Source organism: Carassius carassius, chromosome 44, assembly GCF_963082965.1.
Source record: "Carassius carassius chromosome 44, fCarCar2.1, whole genome shotgun sequence".
Classification (NCBI taxonomy): domain Eukaryota; kingdom Metazoa; phylum Chordata; class Actinopteri; order Cypriniformes; family Cyprinidae; genus Carassius; species Carassius carassius.
In genome coordinates, this window is record NC_081798.1 from 2,883,254 (window position 1) to 2,906,097 (window position 22,844).

At 37.7% G+C, this 22,844-nt stretch overlaps 3 protein-coding genes across 4 annotated transcripts; 2 read left to right on the top strand and 1 right to left on the bottom strand.

Annotated features, from left to right (window-relative positions):
* Positions 1 to 1,724: 1,724 nt before the first annotated feature.
* comp (cartilage oligomeric matrix protein) lies at positions 1,725 to 12,676 on the bottom strand. Its single transcript, XM_059538421.1, has 19 exons — positions 12,538 to 12,676; positions 11,004 to 11,077; positions 10,763 to 10,814; positions 10,520 to 10,671; positions 9,553 to 9,690; positions 9,399 to 9,473; positions 8,835 to 8,987; positions 8,663 to 8,767; positions 8,470 to 8,577; positions 7,176 to 7,335; positions 6,807 to 6,925; positions 6,644 to 6,696; positions 6,365 to 6,558; positions 5,883 to 6,061; positions 5,751 to 5,799; positions 5,117 to 5,313; positions 4,855 to 5,027; positions 4,614 to 4,753; positions 1,725 to 2,304 (listed from the first exon to the last, which is right to left on the bottom strand). Exons 1-19 carry the CDS (start codon positions 12,611 to 12,613, stop codon positions 2,249 to 2,251), a joined length of 2,253 nt encoding a protein of 750 aa, XP_059394404.1. The 5' UTR covers positions 12,614 to 12,676; the 3' UTR covers positions 1,725 to 2,248.
* A 2,036-nt stretch (positions 12,677 to 14,712) lies between these two features.
* On the top strand, positions 14,713 to 17,367 carry zgc:193807 (uncharacterized protein LOC555981 homolog). Its single transcript, XM_059538422.1, has 9 exons — positions 14,713 to 15,086; positions 15,207 to 15,484; positions 15,618 to 15,775; positions 15,899 to 15,958; positions 16,051 to 16,254; positions 16,359 to 16,494; positions 16,587 to 16,792; positions 16,930 to 17,023; positions 17,134 to 17,367. The coding sequence occupies exons 1-9, from the start codon at positions 14,939 to 14,941 to the stop codon at positions 17,245 to 17,247; spliced, it is 1,398 nt and encodes a 465-aa protein (XP_059394405.1). The 5' UTR covers positions 14,713 to 14,938; the 3' UTR covers positions 17,248 to 17,367.
* Positions 17,368 to 20,291: 2,924 nt separating this feature from the next.
* Positions 20,292 to 22,632, top strand: LOC132126865 (golgin subfamily A member 6-like protein 4). 2 transcript variants are annotated; one of them, XM_059538423.1, is made up of 7 exons: positions 20,292 to 20,462; positions 20,663 to 20,777; positions 20,848 to 20,952; positions 21,062 to 21,250; positions 21,586 to 21,801; positions 21,915 to 22,067; positions 22,221 to 22,632. In XM_059538423.1, exons 1-7 carry the CDS (start codon positions 20,407 to 20,409, stop codon positions 22,335 to 22,337), a joined length of 951 nt encoding a protein of 316 aa, XP_059394406.1. In that variant the 5' UTR covers positions 20,292 to 20,406; the 3' UTR covers positions 22,338 to 22,632. The 2 variants fall into 2 exon arrangements, with proteins under 2 accessions (XP_059394406.1, XP_059394407.1); XM_059538424.1 differs by having other exon boundaries at positions 21,915 to 21,980.
* Positions 22,633 to 22,844: the final 212 nt, after the last annotated feature.

A 22,844-nucleotide genomic window follows, 5' to 3' on the forward strand; every position in this document is an offset into this window, starting at 1 on the left:
GTGAGATAAAAAGTCACTTCTTTTTTTGGACCCCACTGTATCTAACTTGTCAGTCTAAAAACAACATGTTTATAATACAGGTAATGAAGTTTTTGGCAATGGAACAAGATGTTTCCTGCTAAAGTTTTAGTAATTTCGGTTCAGCCAGATACATTTTGGTCATCCGTCTTTGAGGGAAATAATAACTCTTAAAACTGTGCAAATCCAAATTGTGATTCCTATGCAATCTAAACGCATTAATCAACCAACAATCTGGAATATTTCTGGTTGCATATAAAGAGCATATTTAGGGCTGAGAAATAGGGATTGGCTCAGATGGTGGATACACTGTAGTTTGTTTAGACGTAACAAAAACTGCAATACTCGCTTTAGTTTTTCTTTTTCAAACTTTGCCATTCAGTTTTCATATGTTTACCATGAGCGCGTTTCTCTCCTGAAAATAGTGTACATAATGCTTATCACTGGAATATGATGACTGCATGTCAAAATGAGAAAAACCTTTAGAATGAGGTCTTCGTTAGCTTTTTGGTATGAAGTCTTCATTAGCTTGGCTTATTCCAGTAAAAAGATTCACTGCACATAAACCAATGTAGACCCCCGAGACACTGTGCATGTATTAGTTAATGCTAGTGGTGTCATTTTACCACATCTATGATCATGTTTAGAAACAGAATGTATTTATGGGGCTCCGTGTTATGATTGCATTACACCAAAAGACCTGCTTGACAATGCTTGACCAAAGCACTATCGTTTTTTCTCCTGATCTGTTACGTTGCTAGTTACGTATGCTGTTCGTTTTCAGTAACGGTAGCATTTTTTTCCACTCCTCACAATTGTAGCATGTTTGATATCTTCAGTTGGCTCATTCCCCCACCCTGTCGATTTGCTCGGCCCTTGCATCTTGGGTTTCCATCTGAAATCCTGTCAGAAATCTCAAAGAAACGGCAGCTTTCATACTGATGTATGTGCATTTCTTCTAAATCTTCTGGCTGCTGCTTCTGGAAACTTCAGCTGAAACTTGGACTGTTTTACCTTCTGAAAATGCAGACTGTTCGACCCTGTACATGCGCCAACCCCCCTCCCCCCACCCACCCCGGTTTATCGTGAAGGTGTTCTTTGTGAACCGTTTTCTGTATTGCACTGATAATTCAGAGGGAAAACAATTCTGGAAGCGTATATATGTGTGACTTCCCAATGCAAACCGATAAAAGGGCTCAGTCTGTTTGTTGCTTTAACCTGTGAAACATTAGGAGATGTGGCCAGACTGCATGCATTTATTGGACAAATAATCTGTTGTTGATGCACATGCGGCATGAAGGAGCGGTTTTAGCTAACAGCACTTAACCTACATTTGTGTCCTAATTATTTGTTATGAGAGCAAACCCCCTTTATCTTAAATTCCCCTTTAAGCCTTAATAGAACTGCTGAGCAGTTAGTGACCATGTCCGTACCATTAAAACTAACAAGGACGTAGCTGACTAGATGGGATGTATTTCTTGATAAACGTATCGATAGTGACCCATAGGATAGAGCTGAGCAGTATGACAACCCTTCCCCTTAAATCATAGCATTAGCATAAACTAAGTGCCATCTACATTCTGTAAAGATGATATATTTTTATTTCGCCACCTGTCATCTCACTTAAGGCAGGTTTAATAAGTATTAAAAGACACTGTAAACGAAGCACTCGTGAGAGTGTTAGGTTACAGAATGTGCATCAAATCTTTGTGATCTCTCATTTTGTGAGCATAAATAGTGCTCCCTCTTTATTGGAGTTGCCGGTATATTAGGATATATAATTTGTGGTTGTCTAGAGCTTTTATTGGGTTGGATCTATCCAGACGCCCAGTTAGTCGTTGTCCTGGTGTGGTCATCTTTGTCTCCTATTTGTGGTTACTGATTGTAGAAGGAACTGATTTCGTCTTTGTCGTTTTGCTGGTCCTTTTCCTTTCTCATAAAAAAAAAAATGCAGAATATGGATGTGCATGATGTCTCAGCTGCATATATCAGAGCCTTCTTGTTATATCATTTATATTTTGTAATCTGTATTTCTGTACGTGTTTTTAAAATACATATATATTTAAATTCTCAGTGCTAATGCAGTGTCATCCATTTATGTCTGTCATTAGGGGGTTATGAGAAAAGCTCTACTACTGTTCACAAAAATGAAGTGTAAAATATGACACATGACAGAAATATACAACTCGCATTCATTAATCTTATAAAAAAAGAAGTGTTGAGTTTAGGTTCAAAAAAGCTGGATCTGCTGGCTTCTGAATGTCTCGAAGTCCTCAGGGATTGTATCTGCATAAAAAAAGAACAAATATAATACAGATGATTTATTCATTCTGTCCTCAGATGTGACAAAAATGAGCAGGTCCAGATGAGGTCATTCTGCGCTGACTTCAAGAGAAAATCTGCAGGATTCTTTATTATCTATATGAAAGAAAATCTATTGGGAAGTGGACCTTGAAAAGCAAGGCCAACCAAAGAAGATGGATTGGGAAATTATTATGACACTTTCGGTCATAAATTTGGAATAACATGCTCCAGTGACTCATGCTAAAAGACCTGGAATGTGCATGAATAAAGCAGAATATAAATAGAATTTCTATTTCATGATAACTTGTTTTCAACAGATCTGGGAGTACTATACTCCTATTGGCAGCTTGAAGTACACTATATGAACAAAACTACTGGGACGCCTGACCATTACCTCAACAAGGAGTTTGAATTCTAAATACATATGCTGCCTGCATCCCGATTCACCTACTTACACCATGTCCTCTTTTTGTGAAGAAGTACATACTTTTGAGTATGTAGCATAGTAGTATAGCTTTGGGTCTTTAACATATGTCTGCATAATGATGCATTTAAAAGTTAAGAAACAAACATCATTATTAAAGTTCGCAATGTTGCTGCAGATGAAATATATAATGTGGATAACAAAAAGAATACTTTTTCATTAGGCCAGACATTGATTATTTATCACACAAACCCCTTTCTCTACCTGTCCATCCTTCTCGCATATACACCATGTTTGTTGTTTTTCATGCGTGTTTGTAGTTCTAATCAAATCTTTGTCAAACACGCAATGTGTTGCTGACAATATTAGCCGTTAGAGTATGCATCAATATGCACTTCGAATTCTATCCGGAAGTATATTAGAACATCGGGAAATCTTTGGCATACTCATTTCAACACTAGTATTTGGGGTACAATATTTCTATTTTTTACTATTTAGGACAGATCGTATGCATATTGGGACACAGAAACAGTCTTCAATATGTGACTCTGGACCACAAAACCAGTCATAAGGGTCAATTTTTCTAAATTAAGATTTATACATCATATGAATGCTGAATAAATAAGGTTTGCGCAATATCTTAGGATGCTACAAAATCAAGATTTCTACGGTGGCCAAGAGAGCTCAATGGGTTGCAATTTAAGAAAACATGCAAATTGAAAAAAACAAAAACATCTTCATCAGTTTGATGTGTTGTGAGATTTTGCAGCGCGTTTCGTTATATGTATGTGTTGTGTGCTTTGCAGCGCGTTTTGTTATATGCATGTGTTGTGAGGATTTGCAGCGTTTCTTAATTTGCATGTGTTGTGAAGGATTTGCAGCGTGTTTCATTATATGCCTGTGTTGTGATGATTTGATGACTTGTTTTCTTCATTTGCTGGTGTTTTTTCAACTTGCATGTGTTTTCTTAAGTTGCAGTGTGTTGAGCCCTCTCGGCCACCATAGATTTCCCTTCAATGGACATAAGGAGCCTAGTCCAACCCCTAAAACATGGCCACCAAACTTTACAGTCAACACAGTGTAGTCTGTGACATTCCCCTGGCATCGGCCAAACCCAGACTCACCCATCTGACTGTTAAACAGAGAAGTGTTATTCGTCCCTCATCACAGAACAGGTTTTCACTGCTCCAGAGTCCAGTGGTGGTGTGTTTTACACCACTCTATCTGTTGCTTGGTGATTTAATTCTCGCATGCAGCTGCTCTTCCACTGAAATCCGTTACATTAAGCTCCCACCACACAGTTTTTGTGGTGAGTTTGTAACTCTTCAGCTATGGAAGCAGCATATGCCCTCGTTGACCCTGCTCTACAACTTCACATGGTCTTCTGCTTCATGGCTGAGTTTCTGTCTTTCCTAAATGCTTCTACTTTCCAATATTACCACTTACAGTTGACCGTGGAATATCTAGCAGGGGCGATATTTCACAAACTGGCTTATCACAATGGTGGCATACCAAGCTTGAATTTACTGAGATCTTCAGAATGACCCATTTTTTCCACAAATGTTCGTAAAAACAGACTGAATAGCTAGGTGATTCATTTTATACATCTGTGGAAATGGGTCTGATTGAAACAGTATGTCTCCCAAGTCCCAATACTTTTGTCCATATAGTGTATTTTCAAATGAGCCAAAATAAATGAAAACACAAGCGGCCGAGGATGTGTAGAACTTGTTGACGTTGTGAACGTGTGAATGTTTGGAGTTCATATTACATGAAAATTTATCAGCCTGACCCTAAGCTCTTTAAGTGAGTGTACACTTGTTTCCGTTTTTAATGTATGAAAATGTATTTAATTAAAAGAACTGACCATTGCATCTGTAGCGCAGGTTGGCCCAGATAATGTTCTCCTGGGAGAAGCAAAATACTCCCAGTCTGCCTCCTCTCATGGTTGTGTCGATGATGATTCCTGTGTCTGCTACCATTTTCTGACCTTCATAGAACCGTACCCTGTATGCAAGATATGCAGAGTGTTTATTTAAACATGCATAGAAAAAATATTGCTATGACAGGATGATCTGCAGATGAAACATTGTCCAATCTGATTCTACCTGATGTAGCCTTCTTGGGGTCTGTGCTGCAGGAACCAGCGGTAGGAGGTCTTGTCTTTCCAGCCAACATTTCTGGAATCTTTCCACAAGAGTTTCACCTGGTTTGTCGAGTCACCTGTGTGCCAGAGTGAATTCCGCAGGTATTCTCCAGGTCCCGTGTCAGATTTCACTGCCTACCAACAAAATACAGAAACAAGGACCATATTAAACATAAAAAAAATAAATAAGTTGTTACTCTGTAATTAAAGAAACCAGATCACACCTTCAGCTGGATGCCAGGCTCAGCTACAGCTCGGAAAGGATTGGCTTGCCAATATATCTGCTCCACTTGCTTCCACATTACCACATAGAAGCTCGAGCTGTCCTGATAGCCAAAGATAAAGCCTGCATAGTCATCATCCGTCTCAGTATTCACATGAAACGTCCCTTCAAAGTCCACACCATTGAATGCTGTGTAGCCTGTAACCAGAAGGAAATATTTTGCTTTTCTTATCATAAGCTACAGTATGTTTCTATCACCCTGCTTTATGCACATTTTGAAGTATCACATCAGAAACAAATAAATAAATACATTTTGATGCTCACTTCAAGTAGTTTTTGGTATGTGGGATAAAGGTTTAATGCGAATAATGAGAGATGGAAGTCCGATTGCATTAAACAAAAATAATGTAACTGTGATTTGGGACAGCATAACCTGACAAGTACTAAAATGAATAATACTGAAGTACTAGTCAAAATTCTTCTGTATAATTGCGTCCCAGAACTGTCTTACAGGACTGCGTTCCCAAAAACGCTTTTGCTCTCTTGGATGGAAATAAATGTTTTATGCAATATTTCAATTTTGCGCACAAGTTAAATTCAAAACTTTGAATGGAAACCTAGCTATAGTCTTTTACCTACAGCCAGTCCAGGATCACTGTTCATGGTCTGAACGATCTCTCTTCCCTGTTAAAAAAAGATGAGCATTGCTTGGTAAAGTTTATACTGTGAGAACAAAATCTCCATGAGGCAGAAAGAAGCGGACGGACCTGATTGAGCACCACCCAGTTTGGATCGATCTGCGCATCTCCTTCTGGATCCAGAACCACAGTTTGATAGGTTCTGAAGTCAGTGAGAGTCACCTCACTGTTCTCAGGACAAACGTCAATGTTGTCACTATATGTGTCATTGTCAAAGTCATTCTCACAAACGTTGCCAATCCCATCACCTGTAAATAAAAATTCAAGAAAATTAAGCGGATGACTTGATTTGGCAAGTCAACAAGAACAGAAAATTACTGAAAAGAACAAATTAGATCCAATTTCCTTGCTGGTTAGGAGTTGGTCAAGCTGGTTGATCAAGTCTTCTCATTAAGAACTATTAACTAGTTAAGAAGTTAGGAAGCCTGGTGGGGACACCAGAATTCCATATTCCAAATCACTTCATGAGCTAGTCTTTAGAAAAGGACATTATTTTATTAAGAATAATGATATTAATATCAACAGTTTGATGTTAAGCGAGGTTTCCTGACCATCTAAGTCTTCCTGCAGTGGGTTTGGAACCAGACGACAGTTGTCCGGACCGGGTGGAAGGAGATCGGGAATGCCATCGTTATCATCATCATCATCACATTCATCTCCAATGCCATCCTTGTCCGTGTCCAGCTGGGAGCTGTTGATAACTGCAGGACAGTTGTCTCGAGAGTCCTGATGCCCATCTCCATCACTGATGATGGAACCAAAGCATCAGATTGAATGTACTCATTATGGGGTGTGAACAATGAAAGTGATCAAGTGGAGTGATGCAATACCTGTCTTTGTTGGTGTCACAAGGATCGCCAATCAAGTCATTATCCACATCCATCTGTGACAGAAAGAAAGAGAATTTAGGTTACGTAATGGCTTAATTTCTAAGTTTGATTCCACTTCCATCACCTTCAGAGTTAGAGAGCGTATGGTGTAAGAGGATCAGACCTGATCAGGGTTGCGGACGTAGGGACAGCTGTCACACGCATCACCAACATTATCACCGTCTCTATCTTTCTGGTCACGGTTTGGCACCTTTTTGCAATTATCTTTATCATTTTTTATTCCTGGAAAGCAAAACAAAACATTTCAGTTTGACAAATGCATATAGTAATTTTACCCTAACTTGGCATTAAGTTTGGTCAGGCTTTTTTCAAATATGTGGAATCTTTGACGTTTAGTACATAGGTAAATATGTGATATTGTGGATTTTGTCCTTGTCTGTGTATTTGTATGTTTCTATTGTTGTTTCTTTGCTTGACCGAGTGTGTCCTTAATAAATTTTGATGATGATGAAGGAAACATCTGAAGACTTACCATCCCCATCAATGTCATCATCACATTCATCACCCTGACCATCGCTATCTGTGTCTTTCTGGTCATTGTTTTTCACCAGACGGCAATTATCACAAGCATCTCCATAATCATCCTGATCGATGTTCTTCTGATTGACGTTGGGGACGAGCACACAGTTGTCCTATCAGAGAAGTAATCGGTTAGAATATCACGAGTAAGAATACCGGTAGACACGATTAACCGGTAGAAATTTGTCAACCGTAGAAATTTTGGACAATTGTTTCTATCATGGTTACATGCTCACATCACAGTGCTGTGCTACGTGGTCACGAAAATTTATTGATTACAAACGTTTTAAGCATTGCTTATGCGATTTTAAGCTGTTGGAATGCAATCCGCAGTAAAAGAGAACTGGTTTCTATGTGTGCACTGTCAGAGAGGCGACTGCACATGAAGACGGTGCTCATAGAGTGCAACACAGTATTGAACAGTTTGCCACTTTATAGACCTTGAACCATGGAATACACACAGTTGTATGTGTCAAAATGCCAATCTCTTCAAGCATCCTTGTAAACACAATAATTTAGGTCTTAAGTGAAAGCAAACAGCTGAGAAAAAAAAACATGTGTAACAATATATTGGATCCGGGCAGTTCTTAAAGTGACAGCAGTCTGATATTCCAGCTATGTGTCATTCATGTTAATCAAACAGCAAAAGACAGAATATCTCTCTCTACACTTGACCAAATCACTTTTGTAACTTCAATAAGAAGAAATATATATTTAATGTACACAGTGAAGAATATGCAGTGTGTTTATTCATTTGATTACTTTATACAATGTATGAAGCATTTCTTAGTTATTTGTTAGAGTTTTTTCCCCCTATTACTTGTGTTTAGTTTCCTACTCTTATGTAATCGCTGACTGTCTACTTGTTTTATGTGATTTTTTTAATTATTTTTTTTTATTTAGGCTAGTATCTAGTATTAGTTTTTTGTGTGATATTGACACTGATGACAAAAATTATGAAATTTCTATGGTATCAGAAATGTTGATATCTTAAAGACCTTATTTAAAGTAAAAATATATTTATTGTGATATATATTGTTACAGTGAAATATGTGGTAGGCAGCAACCTTCTAAGATTTTCTTTCTAAGACCATTTTCCCCCCATACATATCGTATATAGAGAAGACAAGGAAAAGGAGTTGAGTCTCCATTGCACTTCACATTCAGGATTTTGACTTATTGACAGGACTTATATATGGTGATATTATAACACTGCCTTTAATTAAGGTGATGTTGTGACCTCTGACCTCTGTGTTTAGTATCCCATCTCCATCTGCATCATCATCACATGCATCACCGATGTTATCATTGTCTGCGTCCTCTTGGCCAGAGTTTGGAACGGTGAGGCAGTTGTCCTAGAAAACCATTTTACTGAGATCTCTGACCACTGAGATAATGTTTTAGTATTTTTTAATTGTAATACTTGCTTTTATATTTTACCTTTGCACAGTTTCTTTCCAAGCATTCCAGTTTTTCATCAGGGAAGCCATCAATATCAGTGTCCATTCCACATACGTATCCATTCCCAGCCCATCCAACTCCACACTAAAGCAGATTATATCAGTTTGTTCATGTGTTTCATGTGTGAAATACTGTATGGTCATTAACTTACTGCGCATTCAATCTGTCCATCACGATGAACAATGCATTCTGCACTGGCATGGCAAGGATTGGGCTGACCATTACCACAGGCCCGCTCAGCTTTGCAGCCTTTCACCTGATCACCAACAAAACCAGTCTTGCAGTGGCCACAGCGAAAAGAGCCCTGCCATGGACACACAATGACTCACGTAAACAAGGAGAATGGAAAGAATGATAATCCAACTGACCGATATAAATCTATTTCTCAAAATCTGTCTTTTTGTTATCTTACACAATTATGTTCACAGTTTTAAGGATAAGGGCATATAACGCAAGCTGCCCGTATTAGCATCTGCATAAGTCTGAAGGCAGATTTTAAGATAAATTAACTGGTTTTATTCAAGTCAAAATATTCCTTAATATGACCTCATTCAGTTATAAAAGTCATTTAAGTTAAAAATAGCTCTTGAAGTAACTAACTACTGGCAGAAGTCCCTTTTTACAGTTTACCAGAACAGAACATTTTTTTTGGTTTGTGAACCAGAACAGATGGTGCTCTGGTTCTGCGACTAACAGAGCATAATGCATCACTCACTGGTGTGTTGATACAGTTGGAGTTCGCCACACAGCCTCCATTTGAGTTCTCACACTCATTAATGTCTTTGCACACCTGCATATAAGAATTTACGTTAGATTTCAAACATTTTATCCATTGATTGAATTAAATGATTCCCATTTAAAAATGATACCTGTTTATTGGCAGATGCATAGGCAAGTCCAACCCCCTGCACCTGGGGGCCCATGTACCCAGCAGGACAGGGGCCACAGCGAAAACCAGGTGATGTGTTGATGCATCTCACCCCCATGTGACATGGAATTAGAGCACACTGTACACAGCAAAAAAAAAAAAAAAAAAAAAAAAAACAATAGAGAACTAAATTCTTAGTCCACAGTAAAGTACAAATTATTTTTCTGGATACCCCCTTTTCTCTCTGACACATTACTTCTTGTCGGCTCTGATCTGTATTATTATAATAAAGAAAAAATTATGATTGGAATTAATGAGATTCATGTTTTAAATATAAAATATAGAATATAGAAATATGACATGTTGAAAAAAATGCAATTATACTTTACCTATGAAACTAAAGCTGGCAGTTGGTGGCACCTAGTCACTGTCTTAATAAATGAATCATTGATTGGTTCATTCAAATGATTTATTCAATTCCTTCAGGAATGAAGCAAGTTACTATTCTTTTTTTTAATTGGTCATTGAATCATTGACTCATCTGATTCACTCAAAAATGCTGAATCATCAACAAAACACCACTATGTTCTTCAGAGACACAACAGTTCTGCTGTTCAAAAGTCAAAATTTAAAAGTCAATATTGTGCTTAAAATGTACTTCACTTAATATTAACTTAAACATAGCTTATTTCTAATTTATTTTGTATTATACACCATTGTTCCATCATATTTGGGCATTGCACTTTCTCCCATTCATAGTAACAGGAGTGCATCATCTTGGTTTATCTTAAATCTTTGATAATGTTGACTTTCATTGCTCCCTTTGCCAAGTGCTTTCCAAACAGCTTCAATATGAGACACTATTTCCCTGCTCCCTTCAAGGGCTCTTCCCGTCGGAGTGAGCAGGTCATAGGAATGCTCACCTCTGACTGCAATTCACCCTAATTCCACTCAGACTGCCCACGCACCTCATCAACATCTGTACAGTGAGATCCATTTCCTGTCATGCCCTCCGGACACGGACCACACTTCACACCGCTGGGAGTCATTATGCATTCCACACCAAAATGGCAGGGGTTGGGAACACATGACGGCTCTATAGGATCTACTATTCTCATGCCTAGCGGGACATGAGAGACAAAATATGCAACGTTTAGCAGATACACTCTCAGTTATGAATCTAACGCAATCATAAGCTTAGAATTCCTCACCACAGGCTTCACACTCCATAACTGTGTTCTTCAGGAAAACAATTTCCTGTATCTAAAAAGCAAAGAGTTCAGGAAAAAGTACATAGTACTAAAATGTGCTGTAGATCTTTAACAGGTTGGAATGTTATGAAAATATATTTATGTGTGGGTGGATATAGAAGAAGTTTCATACAAAGTTATTTTACCCGAGAACATGCAATGACATCTTCTTTAATATTTTTGAGTATTTAAGATGATTTACCTGTTGTTTCAGCAGTTCTTTGATTTCAGCAAGCTCCTGGTTTGTGCCTTTAATCTGTTTGATAATCTCTCCATCTGTAGATCCCAAAGATGATTTATAGCAACATGCTGAGTTCCCCTCACCATTTACTTCAAGTCAAGAATTTCAACAATAATGTATTGAGATTCATTCTGTTTACAACTATTTAATGGCTTAGAATACAGCATGAGCTTCTTTATGATACTTTTACAGTTTTTGGAAAATTTCTTCTTATGCAGAAGAAAAACAGAGTGAAAATTATTTTTGGGGTGAACTTTCCCTTTAAGACTGTATGAACTGTAAACTACACACAAGCAACAGGTCAGTTTCATGATTAATGCATATAAAGCTAAACTCAAAGTGTAATGACTTTTCCTGCAGGCCCTGTGGATGATTTTTCAGTATCTGGCATTATATCAGTCATTAATTTGTCACTTCGATTGTTAATGTTGTGGATTTGTGAATAGCAAAGCCCAGTCCAAGTCTGTTGCCATTGCAACGGCTAATGTTGGATCCTGTTTTCTGTGTTTAGGCATGACCATAACATGTTGTAATCCAAACAGCATGCTTCATTTTGATTAATCTCATGGGTGAACATGCTGTTATGACAGCAGATAAACTGCTGCAGTTCTGATTTATGAAGCTGGTTTCATGAGCCACAGGAGTAGCAACACTAGAATTATCAAATCAACCTGAGTGCATTTCTTTCTTAGCTCCACAGCTGCGGTTAAGGTCCCAGAAAGGCTCACATTTAACTTTTCCCCACTAATGATTGTGGTCAAATTAAATAAAAAAATACATAAAAAATCTAAATGTACTGTTATAGAAGGGGCTTCTGTCAGAGGTTCCCCTCCCAGAGGGCAGTCCAGACAAACAGAAGGGAAGTGTGCTCTTTCCATTAGCGACATCAGTGTTTTCCATATGCATTCCATAAGCTCAGTTTATCAGTTATTCGTCTTGCCTGGTGGGCCACTTAAAATCTTGGTCTTTATACTGCAACTGCACGGAACGTAAATGTTCTCTTCAGCAGTGTTATGTGTTTTAAAACATATGAAAATCTGCCCGCATCTTACACGTCAAACAGTTTCTTAAGATTCTTAGCTTAAACCTTTCTAAAAGCTTTGTAAAAAAAATATTAGAATAAAAATCAACTTGTTCATTAAGAAAGGGGCAAACAGGACATTAAATATAAATATTTTCATCTGGAACAATCTTGCAGTGCACTTTAAGAGACTTGTTCTAGTTTGACCAACAATAATCAGTATCAGTGTATATTGAATCCTTTCAGTAAAGCACATTCTAGTGAAGTGGTTAATAAACTTCATAAAAAAAGTCCTTTGTTCTAAATTTTTTAAGTCTTGGATATGTACAAGAAGATATAACAAAAGCAGTCATTTCATGGTCACCTGAAGAGAAGTAATAGAAGTTCATTGTGCAAAAAGTGCAAACCTTAAATATATATGAATGTGTTACTCTTTCACTGTAAGTTGATGCAAACGTGCAGAAGTCAACTCACCTCTGGATACTCCTTGAGCAGAAACCAGAGCGGCGTGCAGATAAAAGCTGCAGCTGAACAGGAGAGTCCACAGCATGCTGAGTGAGGGGAGAGCTTCTGAGCGGGTCAGTGTCTCTTCTGCTTTTATACCACCACACTGACGTCATCTGCAGTCTGGCTCTTCACAGATCACACCTTTCACAAGGTTCATGTGTAACAGTCTTGAATTGTAATCACACAAAAACACACACACAGACACACGTCAACAATGTAAGTAAGTAAACACTTTAATGTAAGTAAAGTATATCCAGAAGTGGTTTGTTTAAGTGTGAAAATCAAAGAGGTGACTTTTTGTGTAGAATCCAGCTCTGCACAGTCCAGTCATTGTCTCAGCCGGCTCCATGAGGTGCATCCTGGGATGCTTTTTAAACAACACTGTTTTTTATGCATGCTGAACACTTTTTGGCTGCTTGTCTTTCACTATTCAGCTTACCTGTAAAAAATTAAAATTAAAAATTAAATTAATTTAAAGATTTAAAGCATAATCCTACAGGCTAAAAACGTTTTGCTTTGTTTATTCCCCCATAAGAAATAAATCACATTAATTTAGGATAAAATTGCAACACTATATAATGTTTAATCTTGCATGGACAATAATATATATATATAAAGCGTCTTTATTCTACTCTATTTGTATTCAGTCCAGAACTCTTACATCGTAGATGTTCTCTGCACGTTTGGGTTGGTGTGTTCAGTGTTGGGAGTCTTGCTCATTGATAATTGCATTCACAGACGCGGGTTGAATTCCAGCTTGCAGACCCCATGTGTGTTGTTCTGTTGAACTCACCTCTCTCACCATGAGCTCTTCTGGAAAAACAAACACAGAAGTCTCAGTCTGGTGGTTTTCAGCATTTTTGGGAATGACACAGGGAAGAAAACTAAACTGCTTTTTTTTCATTTACAGGAAAATGCACTTTGCTGTTCTGAGAATTAAAAGGATTCTCTGGGTTTTATTTAAATGTGTTTTTCATGCAAGGGTGTCCATTTAAAATGCTTTTTTTTATCAAAAACCTCATGCACAGGAATGAAGTTGTCATTGTTCCTGGGTTGTGAGCTCTTCTATTCTGGGGTCGAGGTGAAAGGTCAGCAATGGCTCAAAGGCAAGCAAACAAATGTGTGCTCACAAATCATCTTCATTTACAGAGATCACTGATCACTTTAAAAGATGTTTCATGTGAAATCTAAACGGCTTAGAATTTAGCATTAACAGATCTTCTTTTGATACTTCATGAACATATCAAACACAAATCAAGCATACAGTAAATAGCTGCTTGGTAAAAAAAAAAAGAAAAGAAAAAAGAAGAGTGAACAGATTCAACCCGCATGGTCTCTGAAAAGTTGAACTCAGGGTTTATGATACATTTAAGACTTTTTTAAGACCAAGTAAAGTTTTTTAAGCCCAAATGTAGCTAGTCCACTGGCAGAATCCCATTGTAAATACATACTCAACAAGATTTTGATGCTATGTTGCAAATATATTGGTCACTATTTTAATTAATATCTTAAACACACAAAAAGAAGAAAACATTTGATGTTAACATCAAATAGCCACCAGGGGGCGCCCGCTTTGCGCTGCAGTGTAGAATCATAGATTAATATTATTGACTTTGATTTTGTTTATAAATTGATTTTGCATTGAGAAATATCATAATGACTGGAGATTTAACATAAAGACGTTATAAACTGACATAAACCAGCCTATTTAGGGGTTGTTTCTCTACGTAAGTTCACTTTACCTTCGATTTATATGTGATGTTTGTTAATTGTTTTCCTTGTTTTGCATGTTAACGTCCTTAGGCTATCAAAATGTTATGAAGTTTTAATGAACTCCAGTAATATCCTTTCAAATTAATGAAACTAGCTATATTCGTATAAACTGACTCGCTGTGAATGGCAGAGGATGTTGTCTTGCAAATTAAGAGAAAAGATTCGGTCAGTATTTTGCATGAGTGCAGACGCAGAAGATTCCTTTTTCTTTCTTTCTGTTTTTTTTTTTTTTTTTTTTTTACAAATAATTTAGATTCATATTCTGGACTAACCGTGACAATCATATAAACACAAACTGTTTAAAATTTTAAAACAAAACAAAAATAATTCTATTTCGAATCCAGTTATCCGGCGCTTTCTAACTGTGACGTCACTGCGCTGGTGGCTTTTAGAACTTGTGGCCTGATCACAGAAACCTCATTTTGACTCGCTTCAGTGCATTATTATAATTCAGTATACGATCATTGTTCAGTGCAGTTTTAAATCAGAACTCGACAAGCACAAGATAGTAGTAGAGTTTTCTGATGTGTGTTATATTTCAGATCATACAGTTTTACTTTTCAGATGGTTGGAGCCTACCCATTTAGATCTGAAAATGCACTGTGAGACATTTCGCAAGCTCAGGCCCCAAACATGGGTCAGCGCTCAACAGAACATCATTACTGTGAGTGAAAACACCACAGTCTCCAGCCAAATGCAGGCTGTCAAGCTTCCGACTATCCTTACTCCCTCCCTTGGAAGAGGTGAGCTGCTCAAACAATCTGAATCCGGTTTGCTACATAGGCCTATTGCATGAGTATGAAGTAAACACAAGTTTGTTCATGAGAGCCATACTAACATGAAATAAATGTGATGTTTTGCAGCATTGCGTCCATTCCCACCGCCTCAGAAGAAAGTGAACGGATCCTGTCTCAGTGCTGAAGAACAATTTCTGATCTTTGGGCTCCGATGCAGGGAGGACAAAACAGGGGAAGAAGTCAGGTTGTTCATTAGAGAGGGACACCAGGAACGGCCCACCTCAGGAACACGACCAACAGGGGCCCGAAGCGAAAACTGTCTTCCGCCGCTCAACGTGCGGAGGGCAGTGTTTCAACCCATCTCAGAGTACAAAGCTGAGGTTTTACAAAGTGGTCGCTATAAAGTAAGCCAATTTTGAATATTTTTATTATTCCAGTTCATATTTTTATTTAATTGTGTATGTGATATGACATACCCACTACTCTTATAAATCAGGGTCTGTACTATTCTAGTTTCTTTCTCTGTTCCATTCTCAGCTTGATACAATACATAAAATGGAGATCCTGCATACTTGGGCCCAACTCGCTTCTATGGAGGAAAGAGAAATGTCCCAAGTAGAGCTCGGAGCAAAACAAGACTGGGCCAATTATGAAGCCTCTTTCCGTGACTCGAATCCATTGAAAAACGAGCAAAAGTAATTATTTCTTTATCACTGTTAAATCTTGAAGCCATGCTGTTGTGGTCCTTGTAAATAATGCGGTTTCAGTTTTTATACTTCTGATTGCCAGGTGGTTATTATCATGTTGTCATGTTTCAGGGCTCAGGATTCATTTTCAAAAAGGCTAAAATTAGAAGAAAAGGAAAAAGCTCTTCTAAGGTAAGTACTGTCAGTATGCACAATTATAGCCTTTCCATTCCTGCTCATCCCATGCCACTTTGGATCCTATTATTCCTAAAAATCTGTTACAGAAAAATCTACCGTATTCAAGACGCAATTGAAATTGAAGAGATGCATTTGAAGGAAGACCGTGAGCGTGAAGAGCGTGAGGAAGAGGGCAGCAAACAAAGTCCAGAGGACCTTGAAAAATTAACATGGGAGTATGTGAATTTCATGTCCGTAAATGAGGAAAACGACAAGGTACTCAAGTACTACAAGGATGAAAAGGAAAAGCTGTAAGTTTCTTGTACCCAACCATGGGATTGTTTTCTTACCAGTCTCTAATCTGAGGAAACCGAAGACACAGTAACATCATTTGACTCTCTGAGTTTTTGTCCAGTAAAATGAATGCAGACCGCACAGAGGAGGAGATACGGAGCATTGCCCTCTGCATTGAAGAAGAAAAGGTGAAAAAAAACAAGGTTAAAGCAGAAGTGAAGATGATAACTAATATCAAGGACGTGAGGAAAATGAAAGTAAGTGCACAACATGCCCTGACCTTCACACACATCTGAATGTGATAAGAGACTGTCAAATTTGTCTCATCATTTCGTTTTTGTCTCACCAGATATGGACAAAGACTGAACAGTTGTGTGAGGAGCTTGCGAAGGTCCAAGAGAGCTACGGGGAGCAGGCCTACAGCCCTGCGTATCCATTGATGATATTGCTCCAGTTGGAGGAATGGATTTCTGACTCTCTGGATTTGATTGAAAACATGCCAGCTGAGAGGCTCTGCAAAATACAAAAGCGGATTTGCAAACATTATAAAATCAGGTAAGGTATAGAAATACATAGCTAACTTGATGATCATCAGCGGTTATAACGTTCTTAAAACTGCAGTGCTGTCAGTACAGCGGCCAACTGCAGGATTGAGTGGTTCTTTAAAACCTCTTGCTTTCTCTCTTTCACAGGGAGCAGGAACAGAAACACATTAGGCGTGAAGCTTTATTAGAAGAACGCAGGCAGAGAAGACAGGAGAGAGCACTTTCTAATTCAGTGAAACTGGTGAGTGGTGCACAGAACCAGCAATGCATATCCAATACTCTCGTATTGCTTATCAAATATTGTAATGTGGATCAATAGTGTAATGCTAAGTTATCACGTCTTTATTGCAGACCGGAAAAAAGCTGATGCCACGTAGCCAGCCTCCAAAGAAGATAAGAAAGAAAGAGAAACCAGTGGAAACCAAGAAGACGAAGGAGGATTTATATGCTCACTTTGTGGAATAATTTGCCTCTGAGCTCCTTCACAGCCTTCTCCAGTGCCTTGTCATCCTCCACGAGAAGAATTACTTGTGTCTTATACCTTCCTAATGTGGATTACCTTGTGTGGATAATATTAAAGACGTTAACTTTCATCTTCATCTTCGTGCAAGTTCATTCTACACAGAACTGATAAGATAGTAGTAGATAATTGATTTAAGTTGTGACTAGACATCTTAGATATTAGTAAGATATTAGCAGATAATTGATGTAGTAGTAGTAAATAGACATCTTAGATATTTCTAAGATATTAGCAGATACCTGATAGTAGTAGATAGACATCTTAGATATTAGTAGATGAATAAATAAAGGCATTTGTGTAGTAATTAATTTCAATGTGTATTAAAAACCACATACATCTTAGACATTCTTTTAAAAAAACACATGGCACATAATTTATAACATTTTCTTACACATTGAATACATGTCATTTGAATCATTAATAAAAAAAAATATATAAAAATAGTAATTTATTTTTTAAGAATCAAAACATCAAATAGTTTGATATTTGCTGTCTGTGGTATATTGTTTAATGTGTGTATGTTGCAATAAAGAAATTATATAATGATCAGGTTCAAGTCAAAACACCTTTATTATTATAGTGCTTTATACAGAGATTGTTTCAAGGCTGCTGTATGGAGATTAAAAGGTTGATTATACACTTTGAAAAGTTATCCAAGGCTAGACACTCTAGGTGTTTATTTATTATCCAGCTCATTAAACTAATTTGCATATATTTGTAGAACAACAATCTGAACATCATATTAAGTTTAAAATTCTTCTTGCATTTGATTGACTTTTTTCATTTGGCAATGAATCCGCAGTCCCACACAAATACATTTTGGTTAGAGTTTTTATGTTCATCCGGTCTCATTTTGTAGCCTAAGTGAATTTTATTTTTATTTTTTTTTTATTTTTTTTAAGATGTTTTCTTTGAATTGTTGAAGTACTCAAAAGAGAATATAAGAAAATAAAACAATTTGCGTTTTCTGCCAGCTAAATTTCACACACAAAAATCTGGCTCTAAACCTCTCTTTTCTCTATTCAGAGTTTACCTGGACAAGAACATGGAAACCACATATTAACCATTCTACACCAATCTTAGTTTAACCATTGTTTTTGTACAATACATATTGTTTTGTTTTTATAACTGTACTGCCTTTGATGTTTTCTACTTATTAGCGAATAAAAAAATAAATAAAAAAGATTTGCTAACCTGCTCTTAAGGAAGTAACGCAATTGAAATTCTCTGTATGTAGGCTATGTGCTGTACATGTGGAAGAATTGACAATAAAGCACACCTTGACTTTACTTTTGAATCATTCAATCAAGATAATTTAATCAGATCTAAACCAAATGATTTGCAATGCTCCAAGTTCCGATTTGAATCAAAATATTTATGAAACAGGCTCCGAAGTCCCACACTGTGATCCATTTGGAAGGGCTTATCCTAATACTTTCAAAGCTCTCACTCCGGAGGGTAAATCCTTTCAAGTTATTAGGGCATAGGGTTGAGTCCTTCCGAATGGAACACAGGGTGTGACAGCAAACAACTTCCCTGTGCAAAGGATCATGGGGTCCTGAAGTGTCCATCAGTTGAACCCTTCAGAATCCTTTATTCTGAATAGCCCATTGGCCAGTTTGAGAACTTCAGTTTGGAAGAACCCCTCAATATGTTGGCCATAAGTGTTTTACTCTGAAGTGTCCTTGGAGGGCGACATTTGGAATGACCACATATTGTAAGTAACTGATTAGAGATCTGTGCCTCAAAGTTTCAATCTGAATCAAATTATTTGAAAAAAGAAACAGAACAGAAAGAAACCACAGAGCAGCGGGTCCTTCTCAGCGGGTTCGAGGGGTGTCACGTAGGCTCAGGGCCCGTGTGCTCCGCCTGGGTGTTTCACACAAGACCACTGCCCATTGGCAGCTACGAGAGGCCTTTTGTCTCTTTCGCCACATCTGAAGAGGACATCATCATCAAGGTCATTAACGATGACTCCATGTCCTTGGTACTGTCTGATGCAGAAGAGTGGGGAGGTTCCGGCGGGGACCCCGAAGTCCTTCCTCCTTCTTAAACTCTAAGGCCGAAACTGAATGCAGAATTCATCAGTGTTCTGTCAAAGGTGATAGAAGATCTGGGCCTCGAGTGGTCGGCTCCAGAAGAGCCCGTCCACGGTCAACAGTCCTCTCGCCAACACCCTGCTTCGTTCTTGCCTGAAGTTCATGACGAGCTCACCAAGACATGGCGCCTCCCCTACTCGACCCGAGTAAATCTCTCTACAGCAGCGGCTCTCACAAGCATTAATGGCGGTGACAGAAAGGAATACATCAGGCACCCCCCTCTGGAGGAAGCACTTGCTGCTCACCAGAAGAATACAGCCACTCAGCCGGCAAAGCCTGCCCAGCCTCAGCCCCTTCCCTCTTCCTTCTTCTTTTCATCCAGCTCTAGACACACATATACACGTAAAAAAATTAAATACACATATACATAAAAACAACATGCATTAAAATATTTAAATACATTAGAACAAAATAAAAAAATTTAAAAAATTAAATACAGATGAACGTGTATTGTAATATTTGAAATGATCTTATTAAAGTCCATTATGCATCGTAAAATAGTCTAATGTAATCACGTTGTTATTCCATTAGGTCTAGACCTATTTATTAAATAAAGAAACATAGCCTAGCCTATGTCTATTGACACCAAAGTGTTGGTACGATCTGAATTGAAGAAAAGCCGCTTGTCTGTAAATACAGTATGCCTTAAATATTTGTACATTTGATAGAGATTATATTGAACCATGCATCATAAATTTTCTAAAATATTTTTCTTATTGCTAATAATAATAGCCTAATAACAACAACAACAACAACAACAACAATAATAATAATAACAATAAAGCACAATTATTAATGTTACGCTGGTTGACATAATAATATTTCAATTATTATAAACTAATAAAATCATCCAATCAGCAACCATGTCAGCCCCAGCTAAATTGATCATAAGCACCACAACAAACGGAACGGTCATTTTTGGGCATTTTTTAAACCTTTTAAAACACGCGCAGTGTGAAAGTTTGTCGACGGTGTGCAGAGCTAAAAACAAAAAAAGAAAGAAATATGAATTTCAATGTGGAGGATCACTATCGATCGGTTTTTAAAGAACGACTCTTATCGTAAGTATTAAATGACACCACAAACCGTGTTTTTGTTAGAAACATTAATGTTTAAGTTAATTGTAAGGCCAGTTTAGTTAACTTCATGGCCAGTGACTTAAGAGTTTCAGCGAAGTCCTTGAAAACTAAAGTATCTCTTTGTGCGGACGGAGATGGTTCAGAGTGAACTGCATGTACTCAGAGATGGTTTAATCTCTCAGAGGTATAAAGGATTTGGAGAAGGATTCGGCGAATATGAGGACAAGCGCGATGCTGCTGGCGGAGGCGCGCGAGGAGAACGAGAGAGTGAACAGAGCACTGCAAGACCAGGAAAAGGTGCTTGTATGAAAGAAAGACAATAGCTGTTCCACTTTAAATGAGTGCAGTGTTTTTGTGTCGTTGTCAGGAGTTGCAGATGAGGCGGGAGCGTTTGAGAGAAAGAGCTGAGCATGTGAAAAAAGATAAGGAGAAACTCAGGCAGTACAAACTGGATACGGCTAAGGAGCTGCAGGTAAGACTACATTCTTAAACAAATACATGGATAATGAGTAAATAACTTAACTCAAATACTTAAATACTGTATCATTTGTAACCTATTCTTTGTCTTTCTCTCCCTTAAGGAAAATGAGGCCAGGCGGTTACGTGCCATACAAAAAGCAAAGGAAGAGGAAGCTAAAATCAAAGAAAAAGAAGAGAACATTAAGAAACTAATGACACAGTATGAAGCCTTGCAGGCGCAAAAGGAGCAACTGGACCAACGTAAACTACTGGTTAAAGTCCAGGAAAACTCTGCAAAGATGCCTGGAAAGGTATAGCTATACTATTAATGGTCTAGTCTACTTTTTTGTGTCTGGAAAGAGGAAAAATACTGAAACTGTAATGTTGAAACCTGCCTCCTTTGACTGAAGAGTGAGGCTTTGGGTGTCAGATCAGTCTTATTCTGTGTGGTTTGATTTTCAGTTTTCTGAATGATGAGACAGAAGGGGGTTAACAAGAAAGATATCGAGTCATGCTTTAATGTTTAAAGACAAAATTGCATGCATTTATAGATACGTTACACAGGTTCCACCTGTTTCGATATCTAAAATGTACTGTAATGTTGCACTTTTTCTTTTGTTTCCTCCTTTTTTTCATGACATTTGAGTTTGAGAACACTGGCCGACACCGTGGCTGTCATGGCGCACAGTCCATCAGAAAGGAAATTCTAGAAAGACAAGCTAATGAGAAAGAGGCAGAGCACAAAAAGCTGGAACTGATGAAGGACATAAAGGAACAGCAAACTCGTCTCCTGCACTACACCAAACAACTGCAGCAGCAACAGACAGAGCTAGACAACATACACTCAGAAACACACAAATGGGTAAAAACATACACACATTTAGAGGCTTATATGCAAAAAGACACACAGATGCTACTGTGACGCCGCTGTCTTACAGTCTTTCAAGATTACAGACTATCCATGTTTTTCCACAGGAACTGAAACGAGAGGAATTGCGTTCCACTGCAGAGAGAGAGGAGCTCCAGTACGCTCAGATAAAGGTCAGGATTCGTTCAATTTATCAACTGATCGCACCTTACTGGAGAGAGCCTGTGGATATTGAGGACCCCTTCAAGCAGCTGCAACTGGTGAATAATGAGAAATGCTTCTGGCGTCCTTGAATAAAGCAGTATTTGTTGTTGATATGGTTTTTAAAATGAAGTTAAGTAAAGTTATTAACTGTTATCACTGCAATGATAAAATGCAACTGATGGTGAAAACGCTTTTTTTTTTTTTTTCAGATCCGGAAACATTTTCAGCTTGTGAGAGCTATATCTGAAGATCGAAATGTGATGAAAACTCCTGCAGGTGGAACTGAAGAGAACGACAGGCAGCAGAGATTAAGATCCAAGCTCTGAAGATATATGCACTAAAAACAGCCAGACGTGCCTAAGCTAAATATAAATCATCATTTGGCCTGCCTTATTATTGTGCACTGTGATGGGAAAGAAAGCAGGGATACAGTACTGAGATTAATAGATTAGTTTTATTATTGATTTTTATTGAAACTAAAATGTGTCTTTATTTTTGTTATGAAGGATCTTCGCATTAAAACATTGTTTGATTGAGAAGTGCATAATACATACATGCATACATATATTAAAATATAATAAATACTTTAAGTAATAATACAAATAAATAATAATAAATTGACGTTCGCATAGTAATTTCTTCCAGTAGGCTATGAATTAAAAAAATTCATATGGTGTAATGTATAAGGTAATAACACTTTCCTCACCTTGAATAAATGTCTTTTCAATCGTAATTATAAAAATTATTTTACAAAATATTTTAATTTTTAAGAACAGTAATGGTCAAGCAGTTGAGATTTGCCTATATATCGCTTAATGTGCTCATGTCGTAAT

Bases quoted from the DNA above. Each gene is read 5' to 3' on its own strand.
- comp (XM_059538421.1), bottom strand. From the start codon at position 12,613: ATGCTGTGGACTCTCCTGTTCAGCTGCAGCTTTTATCTGCACGCCGCT. The intron at 11,078-12,537 runs GTGAGTTGACTT...TGGGATCTACAG, and splicing joins TGCTCAAGGAGTATCCAGAG to ATGGAGAGATTATCAAACAG. The intron at 6,697-6,806 runs GTCTGATCCTCT...TTTCTGTCACAG, and splicing joins ACGTCCGCAACCCTGATCAG to ATGGATGTGGATAATGACTT.
- zgc:193807 (XM_059538422.1), top strand. From the start codon at position 14,939: ATGCACTGTGAGACATTTCGCAAGCTCAGGCCCCAAACATGGGTCAGC. The intron at 15,776-15,898 runs GTAATTATTTCT...GTCATGTTTCAG, and splicing joins CCATTGAAAAACGAGCAAAA to GGCTCAGGATTCATTTTCAA. The intron at 16,255-16,358 runs GTAAGTTTCTTG...GTTTTTGTCCAG, and splicing joins AAGGATGAAAAGGAAAAGCT to TAAAATGAATGCAGACCGCA.
- LOC132126865 (XM_059538423.1), top strand. From the start codon at position 20,407: ATGAATTTCAATGTGGAGGATCACTATCGATCGGTTTTTAAAGAACGA. The intron at 20,953-21,061 runs GTAAGACTACAT...CTCTCCCTTAAG, and splicing joins ATACGGCTAAGGAGCTGCAG to GAAAATGAGGCCAGGCGGTT. The intron at 21,802-21,914 runs GTAAAAACATAC...GTTTTTCCACAG, and splicing joins ACTCAGAAACACACAAATGG to GAACTGAAACGAGAGGAATT.